This window comes from Camelus ferus, chromosome 12, assembly GCF_009834535.1.
Source record: "Camelus ferus isolate YT-003-E chromosome 12, BCGSAC_Cfer_1.0, whole genome shotgun sequence".
In the NCBI taxonomy this organism is placed as follows: Eukaryota; Metazoa; Chordata; class Mammalia; order Artiodactyla; family Camelidae; genus Camelus; species Camelus ferus.
The window spans coordinates 60352296-60378220 of NC_045707.1; the positions used below are offsets into that span (position 1 = coordinate 60352296).

General features: G+C 42.4%; 1 protein-coding gene across 1 annotated transcript in view; it reads left to right on the forward strand.

Moving 5' to 3' along the window:
- Positions 1-18327, forward strand: part of E2F7 (E2F transcription factor 7) — a 34526-nt gene extending 16199 nt beyond the window's left edge. The window contains exons 6-13 of the mRNA XM_032493718.1: positions 904-1062; positions 2537-2671; positions 6894-7079; positions 7602-7674; positions 9870-10368; positions 11589-11844; positions 13396-13817; positions 15342-18327. Of these exons, the coding sequence (XP_032349609.1) occupies positions 904-1062; positions 2537-2671; positions 6894-7079; positions 7602-7674; positions 9870-10368; positions 11589-11844; positions 13396-13817; positions 15342-15512 (1901 nt within the window). The 3' untranslated portion in view covers positions 15513-18327. The remainder of the gene's footprint in view (positions 1-903; positions 1063-2536; positions 2672-6893; positions 7080-7601; positions 7675-9869; positions 10369-11588; positions 11845-13395; positions 13818-15341) is intronic.
- Positions 18328-25925: the final 7598 nt, after the last annotated feature.

Sequence of the window (25925 nt, forward strand, 5' to 3'; positions counted from 1 at the left end):
ATTTTTTAAATTACATATTGGAGTAGATGACTTAGAGAAGAACCCCATTAGCACAAAATGCTGATTAGAAAGATAGCCAACCTGCTTTCACTGGAGCAGATTTTTGTTTTTCGTTTATATCACATTGCTCTTCCCCTCTCAGCTCAGTCATGCTGTTTCTCCTTCAACCTCTGATCTTCATTCTCCCCCTGCTCCTCATTGCTAAGATGATAAAGAGCAAGTATCCCCCACATTTCACGTGCAAATGTTAAGAAACAGGAGTGGAATAACTGGCTTGGTTTCCACTCCATTGACGGCCTTTTAATTCCACCCCGTGAACCAGCTCTCCTAATAACCAGAGGAGACAGTCATCTACCAGGGATGGTTTGCCATCTGTGGCAACACACATCTCGTCCGTGTCTCCTATTTCCTTATTGTTTATTTCTTCGCTTATTTCTGAAAAGCAGTGGAAGAGGTGGGCACTACTAGGTAGATAGACTCGGGTGCATTCTAGCTTTTGTGGGCTCAGAGAAACCAAATTGGGGTCCTTGCCTTGGAGGGAACAGTTGATGTTCTGGAAAAAGTTCCTGATCCCTACCCTACCCTTTTATCCTTCAACTTTAATCTTTTCCAAAAGTTGCTTCAGGAAAACTATCTCATCGATTCAAGTCTAAGAAGTATGAGTATAAGGCATTTCAGGACATATACCTACTATCGAGTAATTTTATGACCCACAAGAAAATCCGTCTTCTTTCTTTCTGAACCATCCTTTTGGGATGTTTGTCCAGTAGGCTTCTGCTGATCCCTGAAACAAGAGTCACCTTTCTGCCTGCTGGTAGAGTTAGGTGGTTCTGGCAAATGTTAAGAACAGTCTTTCTTGGGGTAAATTACATGTTTGATGCTTTGATTTCATTCCCTTTGTAGCATCTGCAAACAGTAGAAAGGACAAATCTCTTAGAATCATGAGCCAGAAGTTTGTCATGCTCTTCCTAGTCTCCAAAACGAAGATTGTTACTCTTGATGTGGCTGCCAAAATACTGATAGAGGAAAGCCAAGATACGCCGGACCACAGTAAATTTAAAAGTAAGCATCTTCACCTAAATCCATTTATCCGCACAGCAAGGGTGGAATTTCCCAGTTCGCTATTTTCTGCCTCTGAGATTGAAAAAATCACTTTTTTTTGAGAAGTGCACTCCTTCCTACCTTCACAAGGGTTCCTGGAGCTGTGACAGGTAAGGCAGTCACATACTAGGATTCCTGTGAAAGTTTTGTGCGACGCCATTTCCTTGGCAGAGTGGATGGTGGATGCAGAACAGCGTCCCACGCACGCAGGTCAGGGAGGGTGTGCGAGGCTTTGCATTTCTCGTTAGTGTCACTGCATCCAAGACGGAATGTCTGAGTTTTCTTTCCCTTTTTTCCCTGCCCCCTGCATACTCTTCTGATGGGTGGACATGAAAGTTGTCTACAGGTAAGAACCAGAGGAATGCGCAGGGTAGGGTAGGGGTGGTGGGTCGCGGTTGCCGGACAAGGAGACTGCAAGTTTCATTCACACCCAGTGCATCTTCCTTTTCCATCAAGCCTGGGTCCTGAGCCAGGGGCCCTTGGCTGCTGGTAGCTCTTTCAAGCCCTGGGAAACCATCAGCTCAACATTCTCTAGCCTTTTTTTTGTTAGTTTCCAGCTAGCAGTGTAGCTGCTCTGTGGGAGAAATGACTGGGTAAAATCCAGCTGTATCAGGATTGGAAAAAATATTGCATGTGGGGTGAATGCTTCATGTTTCTGGATGAGACTCAAAGCCTTTTGCTTGATCTTAGCCCTGAGTTCAAGTTGGTATCCTACCTGTAAATTGATTTCTTGAATAGAAATTACTCTGTGGGTACCATCATGCCCATTTAATGTGTGACCAAACCTCTGGATTTCTCCTCCAATACATGCATGTTCAAATGTCTCTCCCCAAACATTTCAGGCTCAGGGAGTGCCCATCCCATCCCTTCCCCACTGGATGGTCCGAACACCAGGATTAAGGGGAAGGCGCTGTCTGTCTTTAGCACAGTCCTACCTTGTAACCTTGAGCCCTAGACAGACTGTGTGCCCAGCAGTGCAGCCTTGCAGGAAGCTCTGGGGAATCCCTGTCATTTTCACAGCCCAGCTGCCTGGAGAAGCTGGTGCCATCTCCTCCTGCTGGGAGAAACTCAGAGCAGCTTCTGACGTGCCACAGATCAGAAAGATATTTCCTAAGCCTTTAATTACAGCCCATTTCCCTCCCTCGGTGTTTTTGCAATCACAGCCTTCCCTGCGTGTCACCAGGTGCCTCTTGCAAGAAGTGTGAAGTTGTGGAAATGGAAGGACACACTGACCTTCCCTGAGTAGTGTCATCAGACACATAAATCCCTGGTGATTTCACGCCAGATCCATTGGTTTCCTCATCCGACACCCCTGCTTCCTGCTGGAGGTTTATGTGGTGGCTGAGAAAAGTGACCCGTCACAGAAACTAAAACGTAATGGTGTCGCGGACCAATCGATGTATAGTGTGACCACAATTGTTTTTGTGTCTTCAAGCAAAGGTACGACGCCTCTATGACATAGCCAACGTTCTGACCAGCTTGGCTCTGATAAAGAAAGTGCACGTAACAGAAGAGCGAGGCCGTAAACCCGCCTTCAAGTGGATCGGACCTGTGGACTTCAGCTCCAGCGGTAAGGCATGGCTTTGCTTGGGACCATTTTGTTTATAATCCCCAGGTCCTTTTCCACGTCACACATCTATACTACACAGTGAGTCTGATCTTCCCCTTCACTTCCCATCACCCACGTCACATCCAACATTAGACTCATGACATCACTCTTGGAACAACGAGACTTAGTCTGCAAATGCTTACGCTGGTCCAGTCACATACAGTAGGAAGGGAAATCCTGAGAGCTTAGAACCTGGCAGTTTCTGTAACTACTAAATCATAGCTCTTTCGCATTTTTTATTTTATTCCAAAGTTCCTGGAAGTTTGGGACTGAGGATTAAACATGACACTTCGGATGAACTCTGGTTGTTTCTGCATTAGCAGAATAAAACATTGTTTTTCCTTGAAATTCCAGGTAATGTAAAAATTATACCAGTTAGCATCACAAAACTAACATGTGGTAAGAGGGCGTCTAAATATAGTGTGGCCGTAAAGAGCACCTTTTTGCGATTTATTTAAAAGGTTGCAAATGTCATAATTTCACAAAGCCAGAGCAAACAGGGTATTATCTCCTGCTTCTTTCACAGGTAATATGTGAGCAGTTGGGACTGAATCCTTCTGCTGCCGACTGCTTTACATATAGCTATGCTGCCTGGAAAAAAAGCCATTAAAGTGATTTTTAAATTACCCTTCCAATTTTAGTCTTAGTAGTATAAATTCCTGCCACTTAACCCAGGCTTATAAAAGATACAGTTCTCCACCTCGCTTGTAACACATTATTCACTTAGGATCTAGATGAAACCACTAATAACCAAGTGTAATTAATTCAACCCAGCAGGTACTTACTGCATGGACTATGTGTGATTACTATGCAGACATACTTGGTTTTATTGCACTTTGCAGATAATGAGTTTTTTACAAACTGAACATTTTGGCAACCCTGTGTTGTCAGATTACGCTTAGCGTTTTTTTTTAAGCAATAAAGTGTTTTTAAGGTATGTGCATTGTTTGTTTAGATACAATGCTATTGCACACTACAATACAGTGTAAACATAACGTTTATATGTACTGGGAAACCAAAAAATTCGTGCAACTCGCTTCATTGCAGTGGTCTGGAACCAAACCTGCAATCTCTCTGAGGTCTGCCTATTCTCATGCCGTGAGAGATTCAAAGATGGCACACATTTGAAAATCAGAGAACTACTGAACACTGCACATGGTAGTACTGACTCTGTAGAAGTTCAGAGAAGAAATGGGTTAAGTGCTGATGGACTATTACGTTTTGGAGGAATGGGGAGGTTTTTGGTGGAAGGAACAGATACCTGAGAACATATCTGGTTTGTGTTGGAGAAAACAGCCACCCTGATTTAAGTGGAGGGCATAGGATAGGAATAATGAGAAATAAAATGTGATCACTTGGGACCACATTTTGGAAGTCCTCAAAAATTAAGCCCAGGAATTTGTAGCAGATGTAACAGGCACAAGCGACGAGGGGTCTTTAGATAAAAAGACTGAAAAAGAGGAGGAATTCAAAGGTGGTGGTATCGTCAAGGAGAATAAGATAATCAGAGGAATGAGCTGGCGTTGAGGAGCCATAACCAGTCTTTGGAAGAAGACGTTGTTCCACTGTCTTAAATCTTGCATTCTTTCTGACAAAGAATCTGTTGTTATCCTGTTCTTCTATATGTAATGTGTCTTTTTTCTCTGGTTACTTTCAATATTTTCTTTAAGACTGATTTTTAAAAAGCAATTTGATTATGTTAGCCTTGTTACAGTTTTCTTAATCTCATTTACTTGGTTTTGTTGAGCTTCTTGGATCTATGGATTTAAAATTTTCATCAGATTTGGCAAATCTTCAGTCATTATTTCTTCTGTCCCCTCCTGTCCTTTGGAGACCCTGGTTGCTTGGCTGCTTGACGTGGTCGCACAGCTCACTGACGTTTTGTTCATTTGTCTCTTTTTCTCTTAATGTATCCTTCTGGATAGGGTTTATTGCTCTTTCTTCAAGTTCACAATTTTTTTTTTTGCAGCCATGAATTTTTTCCCTAATCTGCCATGAATTTCATCCACTGTGTTTTTCCATCTCCAACATTGTAGTTTTTATTGCTAGAAGTTTGACTTGAGTCTTTAGTTATGATGTCTTGACCTAACATGTTCAGTTTGTTGAATTTATAGAAGGTACTTATAACATCTATTTGAATGTGTGCTTGTCTACTAATTCTGTCATCTGTGTGTTACTTTTGGGTCCACTTCAGTTGATTTTTTTACTCCTCGTCATGGTTATATTTCCCTGCTTCTTTGTGTGTAAGGTAATCTTTAATTGTATGCCGGACACTGCGAATTATAAATTGTTAGGTGCTAGATAATTCTCTTTTCCTAAAAATGTTCTTGAGCTTTGTTCTGGGATGCAACAAAGTTCCTTGGAAACAGGTCTTGCTTTTAAGCTTTTGCAGGCAGGATGCTATCATACTTAGCCTTGAGTACATTGTCTCCCCTACTGAGGCAACACCCTTTTCAGCCTTCTAACCAGTGACCCGTGAGTTATGACATTTTTCCACTCTGACTGTCGGCAGTAGGCACTATTCTCAGCCCTGTCTGAGCTGCAGACACTTTCCTCCTCCTCCTTGTGAGGGCTCCTTCCCTGGCCTTGGGCAGTGTCCTCACATGCATGAGTACTCCACTGAATACAGTCAGCCCTCCACATCTGTGGGTTCCACATATGGGGACTCAGCCCACCATGGATCAAAAATATTCAGTTCAGAAAATTTCAGATAGTTCCAAAAAGCATAAGTTAAATTTGCTGCACACCAGCAACTATTTACATAACATTTACATTGTATTAGTTATTGTAAATAATCTAGAGATGTTTTAGAGGATGTACATAGATTACATGAAAATACTGTGCCATTTTATATAAGGATCTTGAGCATCTGCAGATTTTGGTACCCATGGGGGGACCTGAAACCAATCTGCTGTGTATCAAGGGACAACTGTACTCAAGGGGGGAGACCCTCTGCAGACGTCCAGCGTGCTTTCTGTGTGACTGCTCTTTGGTATTGCGCCCTTCAAACTCTAGCTGCCTTGGCTTTCCTGGACTCCCAGCTCCTGCCTCAACTTATGAAGACTTCTAGGCTCTGCCTAGGTCTCCCTCTCTGTCCCCTAACCTGAAAACATTTTCTAGGCAGGAAGCCGGGGCAATCACAGAGCTCTCCTCGTTTGATTCCTGTCTCTGAGGGATCCCTGTCCTTCAGGTCTTGGTGTCCAGTGTCCTGAGAGCCATTGCTTTATATATTTTGTCCAGTATTTTATTTGTTTCAGGAAAGAGGCTAAATACGATCCCTATCACTGTCTTGACCCATCTTCTTCTTTTTGATTCTATACGTTCCAATTTTCCAAACAGAGCAGTTGTTAGGTTTTTTTGTTATAAGGAAAAGAAAACCATAAAGATGATTTTCTTTTTCAATTTTTCTGTATTTTAGAAAGTGTAAGTCTAGCTAGCTAGGCCTTTCATGCTTTGAACTTAGGGAAAAAAATAGCACAGATGAGCAGGGTAGGAATAACTATCTGAGCAATGGGGACTATTTCTCTATTAGAAATATAGACCTGGTTCTATATACGAATTTCTGTCCTGATTTCACACAGGCTCGTTTAGGCATAAAATGGGCCTCCAAGGCCCAGCCTCCTATTATCCTCATTGTTTCACATGAGGTTTCTGCTGACTTTATTCCTTTGGTCACTTAGCTCAGCCTCCTACTGCATAACAAAGAAATATTAAACCATAATAATAGAAAATAGAGATTCTTACTCTCATCGCCCTAGAGCTGCAGTGTAAGAGGCTGATCTCAATTAATGTGAAAATCTCTACATATGCACGTTGGGCTGAGTATGGCTGGGTTTTTCCTTTGATATCTCTGCCCAATGAAAGCATCTGAAATGTCAGGTCCATTCTAATTTGGGTTGAAGAACATCTTGTTCTACTTCTGTCGAAGTTTAGATAATTTTAGAATATGTACGGATGCAATTTACTTTAAAGTCACCCATTCCACTTTAAAAAAAAAATTAGTACCTCAAAAGAAATTGGGGTTTGAGACAAGGCTTATAAAATTCCTTTGATTTGTCTTAGTTTTTAATGTATACGGTAGATCCCCTACAATTATAGGTTCTCAAAGCCATATCTGAAAAAGGCTAAAATTACCCTGAATTATAGGTATATAACAACACTACCAGTTCTCTTATTTATTTAGATGAAGAACTAGTGGATGTTTCTGCGTCCGTCCTACCAGAATTGAAAAGAGAAACATATGGCCACATTCAGTTCTGTGCAAAACAGAAGCTCGCTCGGCATGGTTCTTTTAACTCAGTTCAGGCTTCTGAGAAGATCCAGAGGAAAGTGAACTCAGAGCCCAGCAGCCCTTACAGAGAAAAACAAGGTACCTGCCTCTACTCAATCCATGGAACCCATCAGTCACTATGTAACTGCAGCCCTCTCCATGCACTGGCATTTTGAAATGAGCTGACTCTAGACTCTGCCTGTTTTGTTATTGTTTTTTGGGTTTTTTTTTCACTTACCTAAAGTGAAATGATTTGGGACGGGTAAAAGAGTTGGTGACTTCACGGGGTGTAAACATGGCCCCATGCCTGAAATTGATCATAGTCGGCCTTGAGGGTTGAAGATCAATTGGTTTGCCATCGTTGGCCTGTCTGATGCATCTCAGAAATTCATCAGACATACAAAGCAATACTTGTTTTGTTTTGTTTTCTTACTCATTCTTGATGAGACCTGAATTCACCATGAAGAGCTAACTTCTGGGCGTGTCTCTCTTTGAATCAAAACCAGAATGGAGCTGAGGTAGTCTTATAATCCCTCAGCTGTGAATAATGAACCCCGCTGTGTATAACTGGTGTGGTTAAGTCCCTTGCTGTATTTGTCAGACTTTCATTTGCCTTTTTAGGACCAGGGGGCTACTCCTTAGAGATTGGAAGTCTGGCAGCTGTCTACAGGCAGAAAATAGGAGATAAGTCACAGTAAGTAGTCTTTTTAAAACACCAAGTGTGCTTTTTTCTATTTCCTAGTCTTAACTTTGACTAAACTGAAATGCCACCCATCAAAAAGTAAAATGTAGTGGTCTTGCCCAAGTCGGCCGTTTGTTTATAAAGAATTTTGTAAGTTCCCCCCTTATGCTCCACACTGTGCAGAATTTGGCATCAGGGACACAAAAGTATGAAAAATGTATCCCCTAGGCAATGAAAGCTTACAAAGAAAAAATAAAAAGACAAATACACTGAGGAAAGGCAGTTCACTGATGTGACGCTGAGAAATGGTGCATCATAGTCCCACGAAGCGCTTTGTCATCCTCGTAGCTAACTTTGTTTATGAACTACCAGGCACTGTTCCGAAAGTTCTACATGTATCTCATCTAATCATAACAGCCTTTTGAGGTTGGCCCTCTTGTCCTCATTTTACAGAGAGGAAACTGAAACCCAGAGAGGTTAAGTAACTGGCCCAAGGTCACAATGCTCATCAGTGACAGACTGAGATTTAAACCTAGGCTGTCTGAGTCACATTTGGGGTTTGATTTTGAAGGAAATCAAATTATCAGAGGAAGTGCTAAAGAGAACAGGAGAGGTTTATAATGACAGATGTGGGAAGAAGCAGGTTGTTGGGTCAGGGAGTATGTGGGAAATTGGCTGGCAAGTTTAGCCATAAAGATTTGTCCAAATAGGATAGTGCAAGGAAATAGTTATAAGAAGAGCTTGGGGTGTTGGGGGTAAGTAGGTCAAGCTGGCAAAAGGCTTTGAAAGCCAGGGAAGGGGGTAGGGTATAGCTCAAGTGGTAGAGCGCATGCTTAGCATGCACGAGGTCCTGGGTTCGATCCCCAGTACTTCCTCTGAATAAAAATAAATAAGTAAACCTAATTACCTCCCCCTCATAAAACAAAGAAACAAATGAACAAACAAAGCAAAACATGAAAGCCAGGAAGAAGAGTTTGGATTTTTCAGACGCACGGTAGAGAGCTATCATAGGTTCACTGGAGGAGACTGTGGCTACTTTAAGCAGGTGGAATTGGAAGTCGAGAAGGGCTCCCAGATCAGGAGATCACAGAACATTCACAGTCTAAGCCATGTCCACTGAAGATGGAAAGAGATGAGGATCAGCGTAAGACTCACCGAAGTAGAAAGAGGCATCACCAAGAGCCCCTGGGTCTCAGGTGATGGTGATCTTATTGGTGGAGACGGGGAGGTTGAAGGTGAGGGGCCAGAGGGCAGGGGGTGGGCGCTACAGTCAGTGCGGGCACGTGGTTTCACAGAGCTGAGTGACGGCGCCTACTCATCCAGGGAGCCTGTGGTTGGAGAGATTTACTCATCTCTGCAGCCCCGTGCACTCCATTTACTCCCCACAGTGAGGGGACGAAACTGTGGGTAAAATTGCTCTCAGTGATTCCATCACAAAGGTTGAGAGAGATCCCTGACCTCTTTACTGATTCTCAAAGGACTCTTAAAGGATTTTCCTCATCAATTCCAGAAATATACTAAAAATAGAAACATGTTCTCTAGTATTTGGAAATGTTTCTATATAAAAGGCCCAGACATTGTTTATCTTGTATATTGATGGGACTTAATTTTGAACATGTGCTACATACAAATTCTGTAGTAATACGGAGCAGAATGGGACAGAATGACAGAAAATAATTTTGTGGATAAATTGATTTCCTCACACACTGCCCACTTCATTTATCTCACAGTGGAGTTGAGACAAACTATATGTGTCCTTTAAACTGAAGTTTGGTCCAGTCTGTTATGAGCCAGGGCCTCTCACGGCGGCTGGGTGACCTTCTGTAGGTTGAGTAGCCTCGGAGCTTCAGTTTTCCTCCCAGCTGGGGGGAGCAAGCGTTATCATAATAATTACGTAAAATCACTGCAATATTATGCCAGTCATTATAGCATCTCTGTGCCTGGGAAGGGGTGCCTGCTGGGTGACATGACAATGGTTGGCTGTGGAAGGGACCGAGGAGGAGCCAGTATTAGCCCGCATCTGAGATACCCCTACCCCATCCCTAACCACCCATTCAGATGGCATGGTCGCCTCCCTCTGGGATTGGCTAACAGATGCTCAGGAGTGTGCTTTACTGTCGGCCTGAGCTGTCTGCTCTCACCCCTGCCTTGGTACATCTCTAGGAAAGCAGAGAAGAGTTGGTAGAAGGTGGTATCTTTTATTACAGGGGAGAAGCTCTTGCCAGTCAGAGAGTGATGCCTCCATCAAGCTGCCTGGACACCTCCGCTCCTTTCCCCGGCCTCTCTGTTGACTCCGCATACCGTGTTAACCCTCTCGGCCACCAAGTAGTTTCTGTGGCTCCAATGGACATGCAGGCCTTCTCCGCACAGAATGGTGTCAGTGGACAAGGAGGGCTCCCCCTGGCTTCTGCGGCCTCAGATGCGGACAGCTTGAAGCCGGCCCTGCTGTCCGGCCAGCCCTTGGTGTACGTGCCCTCCCCCTCGCTGTTCATGCTGTGCGGGAGCCTGCAGGAGGGACCGTCCCCGGGACCGGGGGCAGAGAGAGACAGCAGAGGCCCGGAAGTCACAGTGGCGGAGCAGTCCACCCCACCCTCGGTTCAGAAGCGCCTCGGCGAGGAGAGGAAGCCCCAGGAGGAGGAGGAACCGGCCACGAAGAGACAAAGTAGGGACTGCGAGGACGGCCCCTTCTCCCTCGTCATGTCCAAGGTAGGGGAGCTTGGGCGGATGTGCTCACGGATGTCCATGAGCCCAGACTTCCTCCCTAAGAAACACACACAGGTCGACCAGTACGTCTCAGAAAGCAGAAGCACTGTCGTTACAGCCGTTTGGAGAGGTCGGCAAGGCACACTTCATGGAACCCAGTCCATGAATTAGGACCCTCCCTCCTCTGTTCCTTTCTCTTGCCGGAATGAATGTTTCTAATTCTGTATATAGCCTGGGGTCACAGAACAGCAGGGAAAGACTATAGTCCAGGACTTGCTTGCTCCAAAAATCCCACCATAAAGTAGTACTGTCATAAAAGTGATTTTTATAAAAGTCACACTTTGCATGAAGTGCTAAAAAATATAAAGACAAACAAAACAGACAAACATAATCCCAGCAGAGAGGCAATCACAGTTAACATGTTTGTATGTTCTTCCCCCGTCTTTATTGCTATACTGTTTTTTTTTTTTAACATGTTGATGACATAGTCATGCTAATCCAGGGAGCACCTCGGTTCCAGAGTCAGGCATGCTGGTGCCATTTGACAGCTCTCGGGTCTGCTCAGAGGGCCCATTTCCCCAACTACGAAATAAAAAGAACAAAAATCTGGCTTTTCTGTGTCTCCGCTTAGTAGCCATTCGGAGGTTAATGAGACATGACCAGTAAAAGTCTCAGAAAGCAGAAGCACTGTCGTTACAGCCATTTGGAGAGGGTCAGCAAGGCACATGGAACTCAGTCCATTAATTAGGACCCTTCCTCCTCTGTTCTTTTCTCTTGCCAGAATGAATTTTTCTAATTTTGTATATAGCCTGGGGTCACAGAACAGAAGGGAACGACTGACTGGTATACCTATATATATATATATATATGTGTCTCAGATAACCAAAACTCCTAAAAGCCTGTAGCATCAAAGCCCTTTATATGGTCTAGCTCAGAAATTTATTTCCCAGTCTTAACACCATGGCCAGTTTTCCATCATCAAAATCTCCATAAAATTTCTATGCCTGAGAATCATAAGCCTGCAGAAGCATATGACATGACACTGACCTTCAGACCATCCCTATAATGTGACAGGAACAAGTGACATATACAAGTCAGGGTGGCGCACAGCTGTGTCTGACCTTTTTGTGTGTGTGTGAGCTATTTTGAGAGAGCTGTTACTGCAATTTCCTGCCAGGATTTTGACTTGCCTTTCTTCTGGCCCCTGGTTGGGTTGTGCATAGAAACCCTCCGATTCCACAGACGTGGCCGCTCCCAAGGCTGTGGGTAACAGGGGATCCGCACCCCACGAAGACATTCACGTGGATGGCCAACTTCCTGCTGCAAAGGAGGTTTCGGGAAAGGCTACCGCACCCTGCCTCATTTCTTCTGAGTGGGGAAATACTTCAAGAAATACAGAGATCGAAAAGCCTGTGAAAGAAAACGAAAGCGCCAAAGAGCCGTCTTTGCTGCAGTATCTTTATGTGCAGTCGCCAGCCGGTAAGGGATGTCATCACATCTTCCAGTCCCTGGGGGCGGTCGGGTCATAAAGCGGGTTTTTAAATTTTTGTTCACGTCACCTGACCCAGCTGGTGCACTTAGGAGCTGCTTCTGAGCCATTTCACCCCGGCCCCGTTGCTTTCTCCGTTGATGAAATGTAGTTAGGGGCTGTTTTCACTTTCCCCCATCTCAAGGACAATGAGAAAGTAACTAGGGCGGGGAATTTATTTTTAATGCGTTCAACTTTACTTGGTGGAAAAGCACTACACACTCCAAAGGCGATTCTGTTTTTATCGTTCAGCTGAATCTGGCGTTGGTGCCATTTAACGACAGGAACCTACTGGCCATGTGCGGGTAGCGTGCTGATCTCATAAACACCCGCAAGTGTGACATGTCGTTGTGGTCAAGTGCCAGGTCTGGAGTGAGAGGGCTGGACCTTCAAACCACTCATGATCTGCGTGAACTTAAGTATTCAGCCCTCCTCATTGGTAAAACGAATAATAATAGCGCCTGCTTCATAGGGGTGCTGTGAAAATTGCATTAAATTTAATAAGATAATACATCTGAAGCACTTAGGATAATAGTGCCTGACACCTGGTAAGACTCAGTAAATGCTAAACTTGTTGGAAATAAAACTGAAATATAACAGATACCTAATTTTTAAAATATGCACTATGTACACGGAGTGGCTCTCCATGCAAAGAGACAAGGAGATTTTCTTCAATTCCTTGTTTGCTTCATAGGTTAGGTAGGTATTTGTCATCATTTATCTAGAAAACATCCTTTATTCCTTCAGCAAATATTTTGGGAGGGCTCAATCTAAGAATGATACTCAGTGTTGCGGATACATTGATTAACAAAAAACAGACTTGGCTTCTTCAGAATGAAAATGACAGCCCAGCACAGGCCATGGACCCTTGGACCATGATGAAGCCTGTGGAATCCTCCTCAGAATGTTTACAAATGCACAGAATTAAATACATAGGATTATACAGGAAGCCATTTATATTGAAATACAGTTAGAAAATGAATTTTTTAAATTATAGTAATAAAAGGATCTGACAGCATGTCCAGTCCTCTCATAACTTCAAAGTTGTGGTGAGCTTAACACTCTCTTAAGAAACCTGCCGTCACTGTAATGTTACATGAATACACCCAGGCCTTTTACTTGTGATAAAGTCAAGGTCCTGTTATGCTGTTGTGATTTGTGGCTGGTGATGTTAACTGAGGGAAATAGAAATTTCAGTTAGAAGTTTGTAAAAAGAAACATTATTTTCCCCATCCAAATTCACTTTCCTCAACTTGGATTCAGTGGAGCTCATATTAATAAACTCCCTCAGGAGACACGCGCATCCACCCAGCTGTCACACAGGTGGATGTGGGATTTCAGTCATGGCCAGTGCTGCAGAGAGTGGTGTAAGGCTGGGAGGGCGCGGAGAGGGCTGGCCTGCCCTGGGCGGGGCGGGGATTTGGTTTATTGTGGGTTCCCGTTGAAAGGACCCTGAAGGATGGAAGCTCGTTGACTTTCACCTTGTTCTGCTTCTGTTTCAGGATTAAATGGCTTCAATGTGCTCTTACCTGGCACTCAGACCCCCCATGCTGTGGGACCACCTTCAGGCCAGCTGCCCCCGCTCGGTGTCCCATGCATGGTCTTACCATCGCCGACACTGGGCCCTTTCCCTGTTCTCTATTCTCCCACGATGCCCGGGCCAGTTTCCTCCGCTCCCAGCGCTCTCCCAAGCACGGGACCTGTGAATTTTGGCTTGCCTGGCCTTGGATCAACAGCTCATCTTCTCATCGGCCCTCCCACCATGGTTAACCCCAAATCGTCGGCACTCCCCTCCGCAGATCCTCAGCTTCACGGTCCGTGCTCACTTAACCTGAGTCCAGTGATGTCTAGATCACACAGCGTCATCCAGCCTGAATCCCCCGTTTATGGAGGACATTCGGTCTCTGTGGTAAAATTACAACAGGTGAGCCCTGAAGTTTCATTTCAGTTCAGCACAAGAAGGCACATCACTCCCGGATGAGATTTGCCTGCATTTAATCAGATTTCAGTCAAACAACATAGGACAAGGGCTCTAGGTCAGATTCTGCCAGGCTTCCATTGTAGACCCAGAGTTATCTGCTTGTTTTAAAAGCACTGAGACCTCAGGCGGGAAAGCGTATGCTTTAAAGGCAAAGATAGTTTTAGTTGTCAGTCTGTTTCTTACAATCAGAAGGGACTTACAGCACAGTTCAGGGGGATTTTGGATGAATGCTGAATATTCAGATGATTTCTTCAGGCTTTCATTTGATTAGGTCAGTAAAGGAAACCACCCTGAATTTTAATTGTGCAGCTATAGAAACAATCATGGGAAACAAAAGTCTTGATACTAGCTCAAAGTATTTTTAGCATCTATCATTTCTTAAAATGTAGTGTTTAAAAGGCCGTGGATATATATCCAGTTTACCTTGATGTGTATGTATGTGTGTGTGTGTACACACTCACATGAAATATTTACAAATGGACATATATAAGTGTATAGAATCAATATAAATTAATCAGCACTATATTTGTTCCCTAAACTCCATCTGTAGTTCAGTCAATAAGCTTTTGTTGAATTCTGATTATGTATTAGACATTGTTCAGGAGTAATTACTTTCACTCCCAGAAAAAGTTATGTTATAGCCAAAACTACTTTTGACAAATAATTCAAAGTCTCAAAGATTTGCTAGACATTTAAATAAACATGTTAGTTTTTAAACAAGGCAATTATAACATAAGCTTTTTGATCACCACTTAAGAGCCAGGCACTGATCTAGGCAGTAAAAATATAACAGTAAACAGGAAGATACCTGCCCTTTTAGGGCACATTAAGGGAATAAACATATAACATAAGAGGGGGGCAGGTGCTCAATGGTAGTGCACATGTCTAGCATGCATGAGGTCCTGGCTTTAATCCCCAGTTCCTCCATTAAGAATAAATAAATAAACCTAATTACCTCTCCCCCGAAAAAAATTAAAATTAAAAAAAGTAATAACATGAGAGGATAAATATTAGCAAGTAAACAAAAAGAGCAAAGACACATATACTTACACTTTGCCCAGCATAATCTAAAGCACTTAATAGATATCTCATTTAATTCTTACAGCCCTGTGAAGTTTTATCATCCCATTGTACGATGCAGAAACTGAGGGACAGACTGGTTAAGTAATTTGCCCGAGGTCACACAGCTAGTTTGGCAAAGCCCAGACCCTGGCTCCAGGCGCCAGTGCCACACGTGTACCCTCTTCACGAGGCTGCCTTTCTGTACACAAAATAAGTCAGTTTCCAACTGTGCTAAATGTTTTGAAGGAGATAAATCAGATGAGTGTGACAGAAAAGCAAAGAGGATGGAACACCTGCAGAGGGGTCACAAGGACATAGGTTAAGAAGGGGCTTCCAGTTCAGAGATTGGGAACAATTTGACTTCACTTCTGTTTTTATTTACTTTTTTTTTCCCTCTAATTTCAGTCACCAGTTCCAGTGACCCCCAAGAGCACGCGACGCACACATCGAGAGACGTTTTTCAAGACACCTGGCAGCCTCGGGGACCCCGTCCTTAGGAGAAGAGAAAGGAATCAGTCACGAAACACCAGCTCAGCGCAGAGGAGACTCGAGATACCCAGCGGTGGGGCCGACTGACCTGACGCTTTGCCCGGCGGGGGTGGGACAGAGCCCCCTGAATGTCCTCTGTGTTGCAGGTCACGTCCTAATGCAGAACAGAAACCAGGATGCAAACCACCCGGACTTCAGCACGCATCCTTCCTCTCTCCCACATCACCGCTTCCAATGTTATCTCCCTGTCATCATGAAGCATCTGTTTTCCTGAAAATCATTGTTATTAATCATGCATTTAATACCAGTGCGAGTCCAGACTCTGTGCATGGTGTCACCGTGAAAGCACCAACTGACTTTTGTGGTTTTGATTCAAGATTCACCTTATTGCTGGAAGTCGATCAGAACAACCTCCTGAACCCTTGTGGGTTTTGTAAAGGTGGCAGGGGCAGGGTGCGTCTAGCACTTAACTAGGGTGAGCGTTCTGGGCACATATTTCCCCTCACCGAGTAGATGTGTGGTGAGAGGAGCTTCCTCTCTGCAGTTTAAGAAAGCTACTGCTTCCTTTGGCTTCATCAGGAAGCCAACTTCAGTTGTGAATCCTATGGTATTATTTATTTTGTTCCTGAAATGGGATCGAGTGCAAAAAAGTTTACAACTACAGCAAAAAAACACATGTGTTTCAGGGTGTGACGACATGAATGTTGATACTTTTTTCCTGTAATTTGACCTGCACTTATTTTACAACCTAGTAATAATGTGGATAAATGTCTACACATGACCAATGTCAAGACCAAAATACCTGTGAAGGATACACTTTGCTCTAATATAATGAACTGTGCTCACCCTCTCTGGGCATGAGACCACGACGAACTCTAGCAGCCAGATAGCTGCTTCTCATTAACTATGTGAGTGGTGAAGTCTTACTGTTCATTTGTAAAACTCCGACGATGATCAGTTTCCTTCACTACGTGCCCCTGTGGGTTTTTTATTTAAATGTTAACTGTAGAGTATCGGGTATGGGGTGCCTTCTAACAGTTGTTTATTGAATTAATCAGGATGGTAGAAAGGAATTATCTGGAAAATTGGAACCTGGTCGAGACTTCTGGGTAGGATTGTCAAGAGTGACGATGTAGAAAATGCTATAGGGTGATAGGTGACATTTTAATTTTTTTTCTTTTACTTTTTTTCTTCCTGTTCGGAAGGGTAAGAGGGAAGATGGACATGTTATGTTCAGTATCCAAGAGTGGTATTCAAACTAGAGTTATTTTTCAGAGTACTTCTACAAAATAAGAACCAGGAGTGCAGGGGTTCATTGTTCTAGCATGAATACAGTTCTGCAGACTTACGCAATACCCCTCTGTTAAACTGTGTGACTTTAGGGTTTCATGAAGTTGCCAGATTAGATCTTTGTGTCCCTAGATGTACTGCTGTGTTCTTCATTGTCTCTTCAGAGCAAATGGCTTCCTCCCTCCCTCTCTCCCTTCCTGGTTTCCTTCTTTCCTTCACGCTTTCCTTTCTTTATGCCTTTCTCCTTTTTTAAACTTCTTAGATGTGGAATCTCAGTGCAGGATTTTATTTTATTTTTATTTGGGGACCCAATAAAATGTTCTATGAAAGAATGAAAATATTAATTTAAGAGACTCCGGGAGTCTGAGTAAAGTAGCTTTATATTAACTACAGGATAATATTAGCCTTATTACCCCCACAAGGTTTTTTTGAAGACTTGAGGTAGGTAGCCAGATTAAATAAATTTGCTATTATATACAATGTTTATCAACACTAAACTTTTAAAGTTTACAAGATGGTATTTTTTTCTCCCTTTTTCACAGTCTTCTCTAGAGTTAAACAGATAAAAAGTGTGATTCTTATTATCAGCTAATCTAATCTAACTGCATGATAAAGATTACCCCGAAATGATATGATGGGTTCCCGATCAAAACAAAGACATGCCTTTTTCAAGTAGATTATAAGACATGCAGCATGTAAATCTACACAGGGTATGTGCATTTTAAATGTATCATGCTTAAGCCCTTCCACAAAATATTTTCACTTGAGAGGTCTACATTTAGATGAAAACAGATTGATTTTCTCCTCACTGTCATGGGAAGCCCACCGATTTAACTTCTCTGCTGTCTTTTTTTTTTTTTTTTTTTTTTTTTTTTAACTCGGTTCGCAATATGACCACATAAACCTCAGAGAATTCACAGTTCTTGAGGGGTGTTAAGAGGCAAATCCATAAACGAGACTATGATTCTGCGAGCAATAGAAAACCAAGAACAAATTCCTTTTGTATTCAGTCCTTACTTCTTCATGTGGCTCTGTGATGTGTGAAAATAAAATCGTAATGTAGTGGCTGTTTCCGTCAGGAAAGTCAGTCTGTTTGTTACAGAGCAACTGACGGTACTGGAGCAGTTAAGCTAGATTTGGATATTGGGGTAGTGAAGAAGCCGTGGCAATCTTCAGTCCGTTGCTGTACAATTTAGTAAAAGAAAAAGAAAAAAAAAAAGATTGTTGGTGATTGTGCTAAGGAAATGCAGCTTTGAGTTAGCACTGAGGGAGGCGTGGGTGCCCCACACCGTCCAGGGTTTTTGAAACCCTTTCATTCTGGTACAAGAGTTGGGGGTGTAACTTTTATACTTGAACCTACCTACCAAGTTTACATTTCTCAATCCCTTTTTGTAAGGTGCTATTTCTGTATTTAAATAATTTTTTCCCCTAATGTAAAGCTGCTTTCTGCTTTATCTTATTGCACTGCTAGTTTTATGTAGGTATTAATTTTATTGCTGCTTACTGCTTTTTTCACATTACTCAGCTCTGCTATTTCTTCTAATGGCTATATTATCTACATAATTTTTCTTTTAGAAGAATTGTTTTTCTTTTAGAAAAGTATTAAGCTTTATAAAATAGCAATAAAAGTTAATTCTTTTCACAAGTGATGTTGGTTGCATTTGTTGGTCGGCTTTCTGTGGGGACCAATTTCAGTAAAACCATTCATAGTTGCAACACAGCTAGCCAAGCCTTCATAAATCCAAGTCAGAATTTTTTTGCTGAGAACTTCCGGTGGTTCCCAAACGCCAAAACTTACTGTATCAGAATCACGTGAGAGCTTGGGAGGGTTGAGAGTTTATGCTATTGAGCTTCAGATTTCTACTGGAGTTAGAATCACTGGAGGTTTGGTGCTTCCAAATGATCCTGATGCGATTCCAACATGAGAATCACAGGTGAATGCAGACCACCACCCTGACTTCCCATCATATCTGCAACGTTAAATGCTTCTCAGTCTAGCAAATGCCCACGTTTAGTTCAAAGCCAGATTCTGCTGTTAACCCTCACTTAAATAAACCTCCAGGCCAACTTAGTCTGACTTTCCTTAGCTCGCTGTTATCTCCAGAGTCAGTCATATTGCACAGTTGTCAGTGTCCCCTGCTAAATTGTGAAGTGCTGGGGAAGATAACAGCTTTGAAACCCCGGTATCAAGCCCGAAGCTTGAGACTCAGTAAATGAACCCAAAATGATGCATGGAGGCACCATAGGACACCCACCCCCGCCAACAGAGCTTACCCCTTCGCCAGCCTCCAGCGGGCTTTCCGTGGGTACCAGTTTCAGCTAAAAGATGCACAAGCCTTCCTCATTCTGTGACCTCTTTCTCCCATCACATCACTTCTTGTCCCAGTCTTCAGCCTTCATCTTAAGATGTATATAAAATAACCCAAGGTAAATTTGCTGCTGCACATACACCAGGATTAGGATTTTACCAGCAAATATTTAGTGGCATGTTGTAACGGCCCAGCTGTATTGCAGGCATCCACCATTATCTTCTCACACATGCCTGTCTTTGTTGTCTTTTAACGGTGTAAGCGGCACATTGAACAAACAGGAAACAGGACCCATGGAGTAACTGTGAAAGCAACTTGGTTTTGTCTCCCAGTGTCCCTTGAAATCTGGTCAACGAGGGTAACCCACTCACCCTTGTAAAACAGTAGGTCAGGTGCTGTGACCTCCCTGTTACTGTAAATAATAGAAGATCTATAGTCGTTTTAAATTACTAGGACGGTCCTGGTTCATTACGCAGAATAAGCATGTAAAACTTCTTCCGCTAGGGCTTTCTACAGCCTGGTCACTGCTGATGGCCCTTTGTCTCTTCTCTGCTGGGCGTCTCTCCTCTCGCAGTGTGCTGGCCTAGACTTCTGTGCCCAGCAAGGTCAAAGCAGGGGCGGTGGGAGAGGTGAAGACAGCGGGACATCAATGGTTTAACTGGCACTGTTGTAAGCAGGCTTCCATACAGTGGGACTTGGCAGATGTTGGAGTTGTTTTGTGCGGACAGATCCTCAGAAGCCTCAGCCTGGGGACACTTGCCTGAACTTCCTTGGATGTAAGCAACACATTTCCTCCAGCTGCTCTTCCCCCCGCCATCTCTGGTTTTCCTGCCATCCACTCCACATAGCCAGCTGATGGGGCAGGATTTAGAATGGTGCCAGGCTGGCTCTATCTGCCATTAGCCTCCATCCAATGCCCTTTGACTTGATTCTTGGAGAGAAGGCCCAGCCAAACTCACTGTAGCTTCTCCCTTCTCCCTTCTCCCTCCCTGCCACAGCTGCTACCCACCCAGATCCGCCAGCCAGAGTCATTCATGGGAACACGTCTCCAACTGCAGGCGAGAGGTGAGGCAGGCAACACCCCACACCTCCTCTTAGTGGCTCTAGGGGGACAAAGATGAGGAACCACAGCAAAACTGTCCAAAGAATCTCTACCAAGCAACAAGGTCCTACTGTATAGCACAGGGAACTATATTCAATACCTTATAATAGTCTATAATGAAAAAGGTATATATATGTATTTATATAACTGAATCATTATGCCGTACACCAGAAATTAACACATTATAAACTGACTATACTTCAATTAAAAAAAAAATTTCACCAAATCCATTTCTATTTCCATTTGTTCAACCCTTTCAAGGCTCTTTCAAGGCCTTGTGGGTGAAGGAGTTCCATAGTGTGTAACTGGCTTGCAAAAACCTCCTCTGTCCATTTTTTGGAATATTTACTGTAACCCACTGCTGCAGCCAAGCTCACCATTTAACATCCTGTTAAACTAGTTATAAACTTCCACTGTCCAAGATTTGCATTTTCCTAGATGACTGTTATGGCACTTAATATCTCACCCTGCAGAAATTAATTCTGGATAGCTGTTAATTTGTTTTTTTGTATTAAGATCAGTTTGATTAGTTCAATGTCCTTTCTGCCATGAAAATGCTTCTGAAATGAGGAAGTCCTGTTCAAAGCTCAAATATTTTTCTTCTTTTCATTCTCTCGTATTGATGAGTCACTGAAGAAGACACCACCAAATGGTCAGAGATCACATTCTGGTGAAATGGAAGAATTATAATTGTCAAAGTGTCTGTTCTGCCCAAGGCACTGTATCCAAATCTTTGTTGGTAAATAGCACCATGGTAGTCTTCAATTTGGGACCCTCTTCTATACCAGCAGCCAATCTCTCCCCAACTGTGCCCCGAAGAACTAAACTATTGATAGATACTAGGAGTCAAATAAAGGTGGGCAATTATGGTAAAACAAAATTAAACGGTTAACTTTTTTTAACTACAGGATTTGTTAGGGCCTTAAATTTGCGAGAGGAAATACAGTAGATAAACAAATTCTTTAAAATGGGTTTGAGAGAGGGATGCTTTTTTTTTTTCCTTAGAGCACCTTACAAGAATAAGGTTCAGCAGAAGTTACTTTGAGAAGCAATGAATTAATCTACCACATAACCCTCTAAAACTTTCTTAGTCTTCACTGAAAAGAAAAAGGATATTAGCTTCTTAGAGACCATAGATACTTCATATCTGTAACCACAATGCCTGCTACAAAATGTGCACAGAGTAAAAAACTGGGGGGAGGCACACTGGATGGATGAGTTAACACAACTGCCATGGACCTGTGAATCAGCTGGACAACAAGCATGCCGACCCCCGACACAGCTGAAAATTCACATATAACTTAGGGTCCGCCCCTTACACTCAGTTGCTCCGTATTTGAAGTTCCTCCACATCCTGGTTCTGCATCCACATATTCAATTGATCCCAGATTGTGTAGCAGTACTGTAGTGTCTATTATTAAAAAAAGAAAATAATGTGTGTCTAAGTGAATCCACACAGTTCAAGCCTGTGTTGTTCAAGGGTCAACCATACATAATATTTTTAAAAACCCTTAAAGGACTTTCTCACTGCATGATTCTACGTACATAACAGTTATTTAATAAATCATTGTGGTATAGCTTGTTTTTTGTTTTTAGTTTAGACGAATGACCTCCACTGTGCCATCAACACATATAAAAATGGATGGAATTGTGACAATCCTGCTTCTAAACCTCCAGTGAAATTCCAGGCAGCATCTCCCTGACTCTTAGCATCCCTTCCCGTTCCTTTCACAGTCTGGTCCCAACTCGCCTCCCCAGCTGTGCTAGATATTGTCTACTGACAGCAGCCTTTTCCATTCCCCTTCTGAGTCCTTCATCACAGGATGTGGAAGCCTGGGAACCACTTTTCCAATTCCCCTGGCTATCAGGTTCTAGATGAGCTTCCGTCAGTTAAATGCACTCATTGGAGATTTGGTATAGAGAAAGGAAGCTAAAGCTCTTCTTCCTCTTCCCCTGGAGCAACTCATGAACAGATCGCAGCAGACTGAGTTTTTGTAGCAGCCATTCTTTATTCTACTGTCTAGTCCAAGACTATGTATCAGTTGTGATATTGGCAGTGGGTTTCACACTGGTCCCAACCATCAGGAAGAAACGGCATCCCCCTCCAACCTGTAGCAGCCGTGGTGACATAACCTAAGCACTTCACAACAACCCCTATTTCTGCTTTCCGTCCCTTCTAGCAATTTTGTAAGCACTTAATTCTCCCTATTAAAACCACAGTCCCGTTCCTGGGCATATATCCTGAGGGAACCTTAATTCAAAAAAGATACATGCACCCCAATGTTCATAGCAGCAATATTTACAATAGCCCAAACAAGGAAACAACCTAATTGTCCATCAACAAATGACTTGATAAAGAAGCTATGGCATATTTACACAATGGAATACTACTCAGCCATAAAAAATAAAATAATGCTGTCTGCAGCAACATGGATGGACCTGGAGATTGTCATTCTAAGTGAAGTAAGCCAGAAAGAGAAAGAAAAAGACCACATGATATTACTTATATGTGGAATCTAAAAAAAAAAAAAAAAAAAAGACAAATGAACCTATTTATAAAACAAAAACAGACTCACAGACATAGAAAACAAACTTAAAGTTACCAGGGTGGGAAGAGGGTAATAAGGGATAAACTGGGAGTTTGAGATTTGTAGATACTAACTAATATATATAAAATAGATAAACAAGGTCATACCATATAGCACAGGGAACTATATTCAATATCTTCTAGGTAAAAAAGAATATGAAAATGAATATATGTATATTCATGTATGACTGAAGCATTATGCTGTACACCAGAAATTGACACAACATTGTAAACTGACTATACTTCAATTAAAAAAATTATATATATTTAAAAAAAAAACTTCCTATGAGAAATGCCTCTAATTTCAACACAAAGCCCAGCAATCTCACCCCACCATGCCTCCCTCCTTCTCCTCCACCCACTCTGTCAAGCACGCCACTCTCCGGGCTCACATTCTTCATGTTCTTTTCTGCATCTGTGCCTTTGCACCAACCATCCTCTCTTCCCATAATGCCCTCCTCCCAACCCATTTCTCTTACCCTATCAGACTAACTCTATGCATCTTCCAAAATCCAATTTAAATGTCCCTCCCTTGGGAAGAATGAGTTGTTTTCCCCACCACGCTGGGAGATCCTCCAAAGCAGGAACTGAGTTTTTCTCATCTAGTGCCTAGCACTGTGCCCAGTGAGTACATGAATAAATGGTCAACCAAGCTGACCGATACATATTAATGCACCCTAAGTTATCAGGACAGCTGTTGCTTAACATGCAAGGGCAACATGAAAATAGTGAGTACAATAAGCAGTATTTTCTCACCAGAATCAAATTATGCATAGCTCCACCTACCCCACCCAAATCACGCTAATCATTTATTCACTCCATAAACATTTACTGTTATTATGCAAATGGCAGTAGTCTCGGGGAGGGGGTGCAGTTTTCTTATCTCTCCCTTCCTTTTTCTTTTTCTAATAATAACAGAGAATTATAGATATATAGTGCCAAAAGGAACCTTGAAAATGATCATATTCACTCTATTAAACAGAGGGGACATAGAAAGGACATAAGTGACTTGGCCTGGATCACACAGCTACTTAATCACAAAGCCGGACCAGAACACTAGATTCCGAGTAACGCAGTCCAGCACCCTTGTCCTACACAATGCCACTTATCAAGTGAACACAAAATCTTTTAAGGAGTGGTCCATACAAATCTATCCAATTTTCAGGATTTTTTTTAGACCCAGAAACTTGGGTTTGCAAAAAGTTGTGACTTTATTTCCCAGGCAGCCCTCTCTTTGCAAAGCAAGCTGAAATTGTGCAAAGCAATCCTACCATCTGACATGGGTTTTGGGAAATGCAAATGAGATCTCCAGGTTGAGAAATGGAGGTGGGAGGAGGGCATTTTAGGCAGAAGGAATGTCTGGTGCAGAGGCACAGATACATTATTACAATTGTTCTGTGATCTTTAAAATTTTTTATCAAAATATTACAAACTTTTACTGTTGACTATAAATATCTAGAGAAATAATAAAATAATAAAACTAATTTTGACTATGTGATTTGAAATATTATAAACATTGAGAATTAAAGTGTTTTATTTCTTTATAAAAAACTTATGAAGAATAGTTTGAGCACCATTTAGCTTCTCATCCTTAAATTACAAGGAGAACTGACCATTTGTTCTATGTCTTGATGGATTATCACACTCCTTTCTAAGTTTAGATCAGCTTCCAAATTTTATCCTTTGTACTTTCAATTCCATGAAATATCTCCACGAGTTCATTTAACATGATGTTCTTGCAGGCATCACTCTCTCTGGGGACATCTTTATCCTTTTCATCCCAGTCACTCTCCTCACTTACATTGATAAATTCACTTTCATTAAGTTTCTCTAACTGCATATCTAGAGTCTCTCAGACGGTGGTCAATGTCCCCACTCAACTATTTCTTCCTAACTACATTTATATTCAATTCAAATTTCCCCTCTAGGATTGTTGCTTTTTTCCCTTCTTGGCTTCACTTTCATCTTTCTTGGCCAATGCTTTTCTCTAAGTAATTAATTTTATTAGAATATCATGTGCTTGTATCATGGGGAAACACAGAGGAAACTTGGCACATGAACAAGAGACTTTGAAAGAAATGACATGATTGGGCATTGGTCACAACGGGATCTGTTGTTTATGTACTGATTTATGGACTGAAACAGGGAATTTGCACTTTTATGCAACTGCTCACAGTGAATATATCATATCACAGTAACGGAAACTGGAACCATGTTACCAAGGGGCTAATGTTATTTAACTAAACTGTGGTAACTGACACGCCTGCATAACAGAACCATACAAACCAAGGAACTACTTGCATATATTCTGTGATTGAAACTCATTTCTAATTTACTCCTTCATTCAAACCTCTGGCAGAAATTAATCTCAGTTAATTCAGAATAATATCAGTCAATTCAGCGCTCCCTCAACATACACTTCCTGCCACTCTCTGGAAGCAGTACTTTTAATGACAAGTATTTAAAAATGTAATTCAAACAGGCTTAAACAAGAAAGGGCCTTGTTTGCTTATAGCACTAAAGGCACAGAGGTAGGACCATGATTCCAGCTCATTTTTACTTCCGTTCCTTCGGTCCTGCGTTACTTCTTGCAACGTGTGTCTGTTCTATGCACAGGCTGCAGCAATCACAGTTCCACTCGAGCCAAGTACAAAGGAAGAAAAAAAGAAACCCTTCAGAAGTTCTTCCAGAGGAGTAAGAAAGAACTTTCTCAGAGTTTCCCAGAAGATCTCTCCTCAGTTCTTATTGGCTCAAATTGTGTTACATGTCCATTTCTAGGCCAATTACTGACAAGGGATATAGGATTACCTTCATTCCACTGAGACCTGTCTTTGAAACTGAAGTACATGGGCTCCTTAGGGACACTTGAACAAAATTTGGGTTCTATTAGAATGGAAAAAAGCAGGAAATAGATGCTAGCTAGCAAAAGCAATTTCACTACAGCCCCACCCCTTCTCCCTGCAGGGACACATGGCATCAGGGCATGGGGAAGGACAAACTGGTTCTCAGTCCTGATCTGTTCAAACTGACATCAGCTCAAATGGACATTTTTCCTTCCACTCTTTGGTCCCTATTACCCTTGTGGCATCCACTGTGACTTCCTTGGACACCAAGTCCATCCCCCCTGGCACTCTCTCTGCTGGGCCTTCCTCATCCCACCACAAGGCGTCTCCAAGTCTGCTGGTTCTCAAGCCCACGTTCATTCACCACAC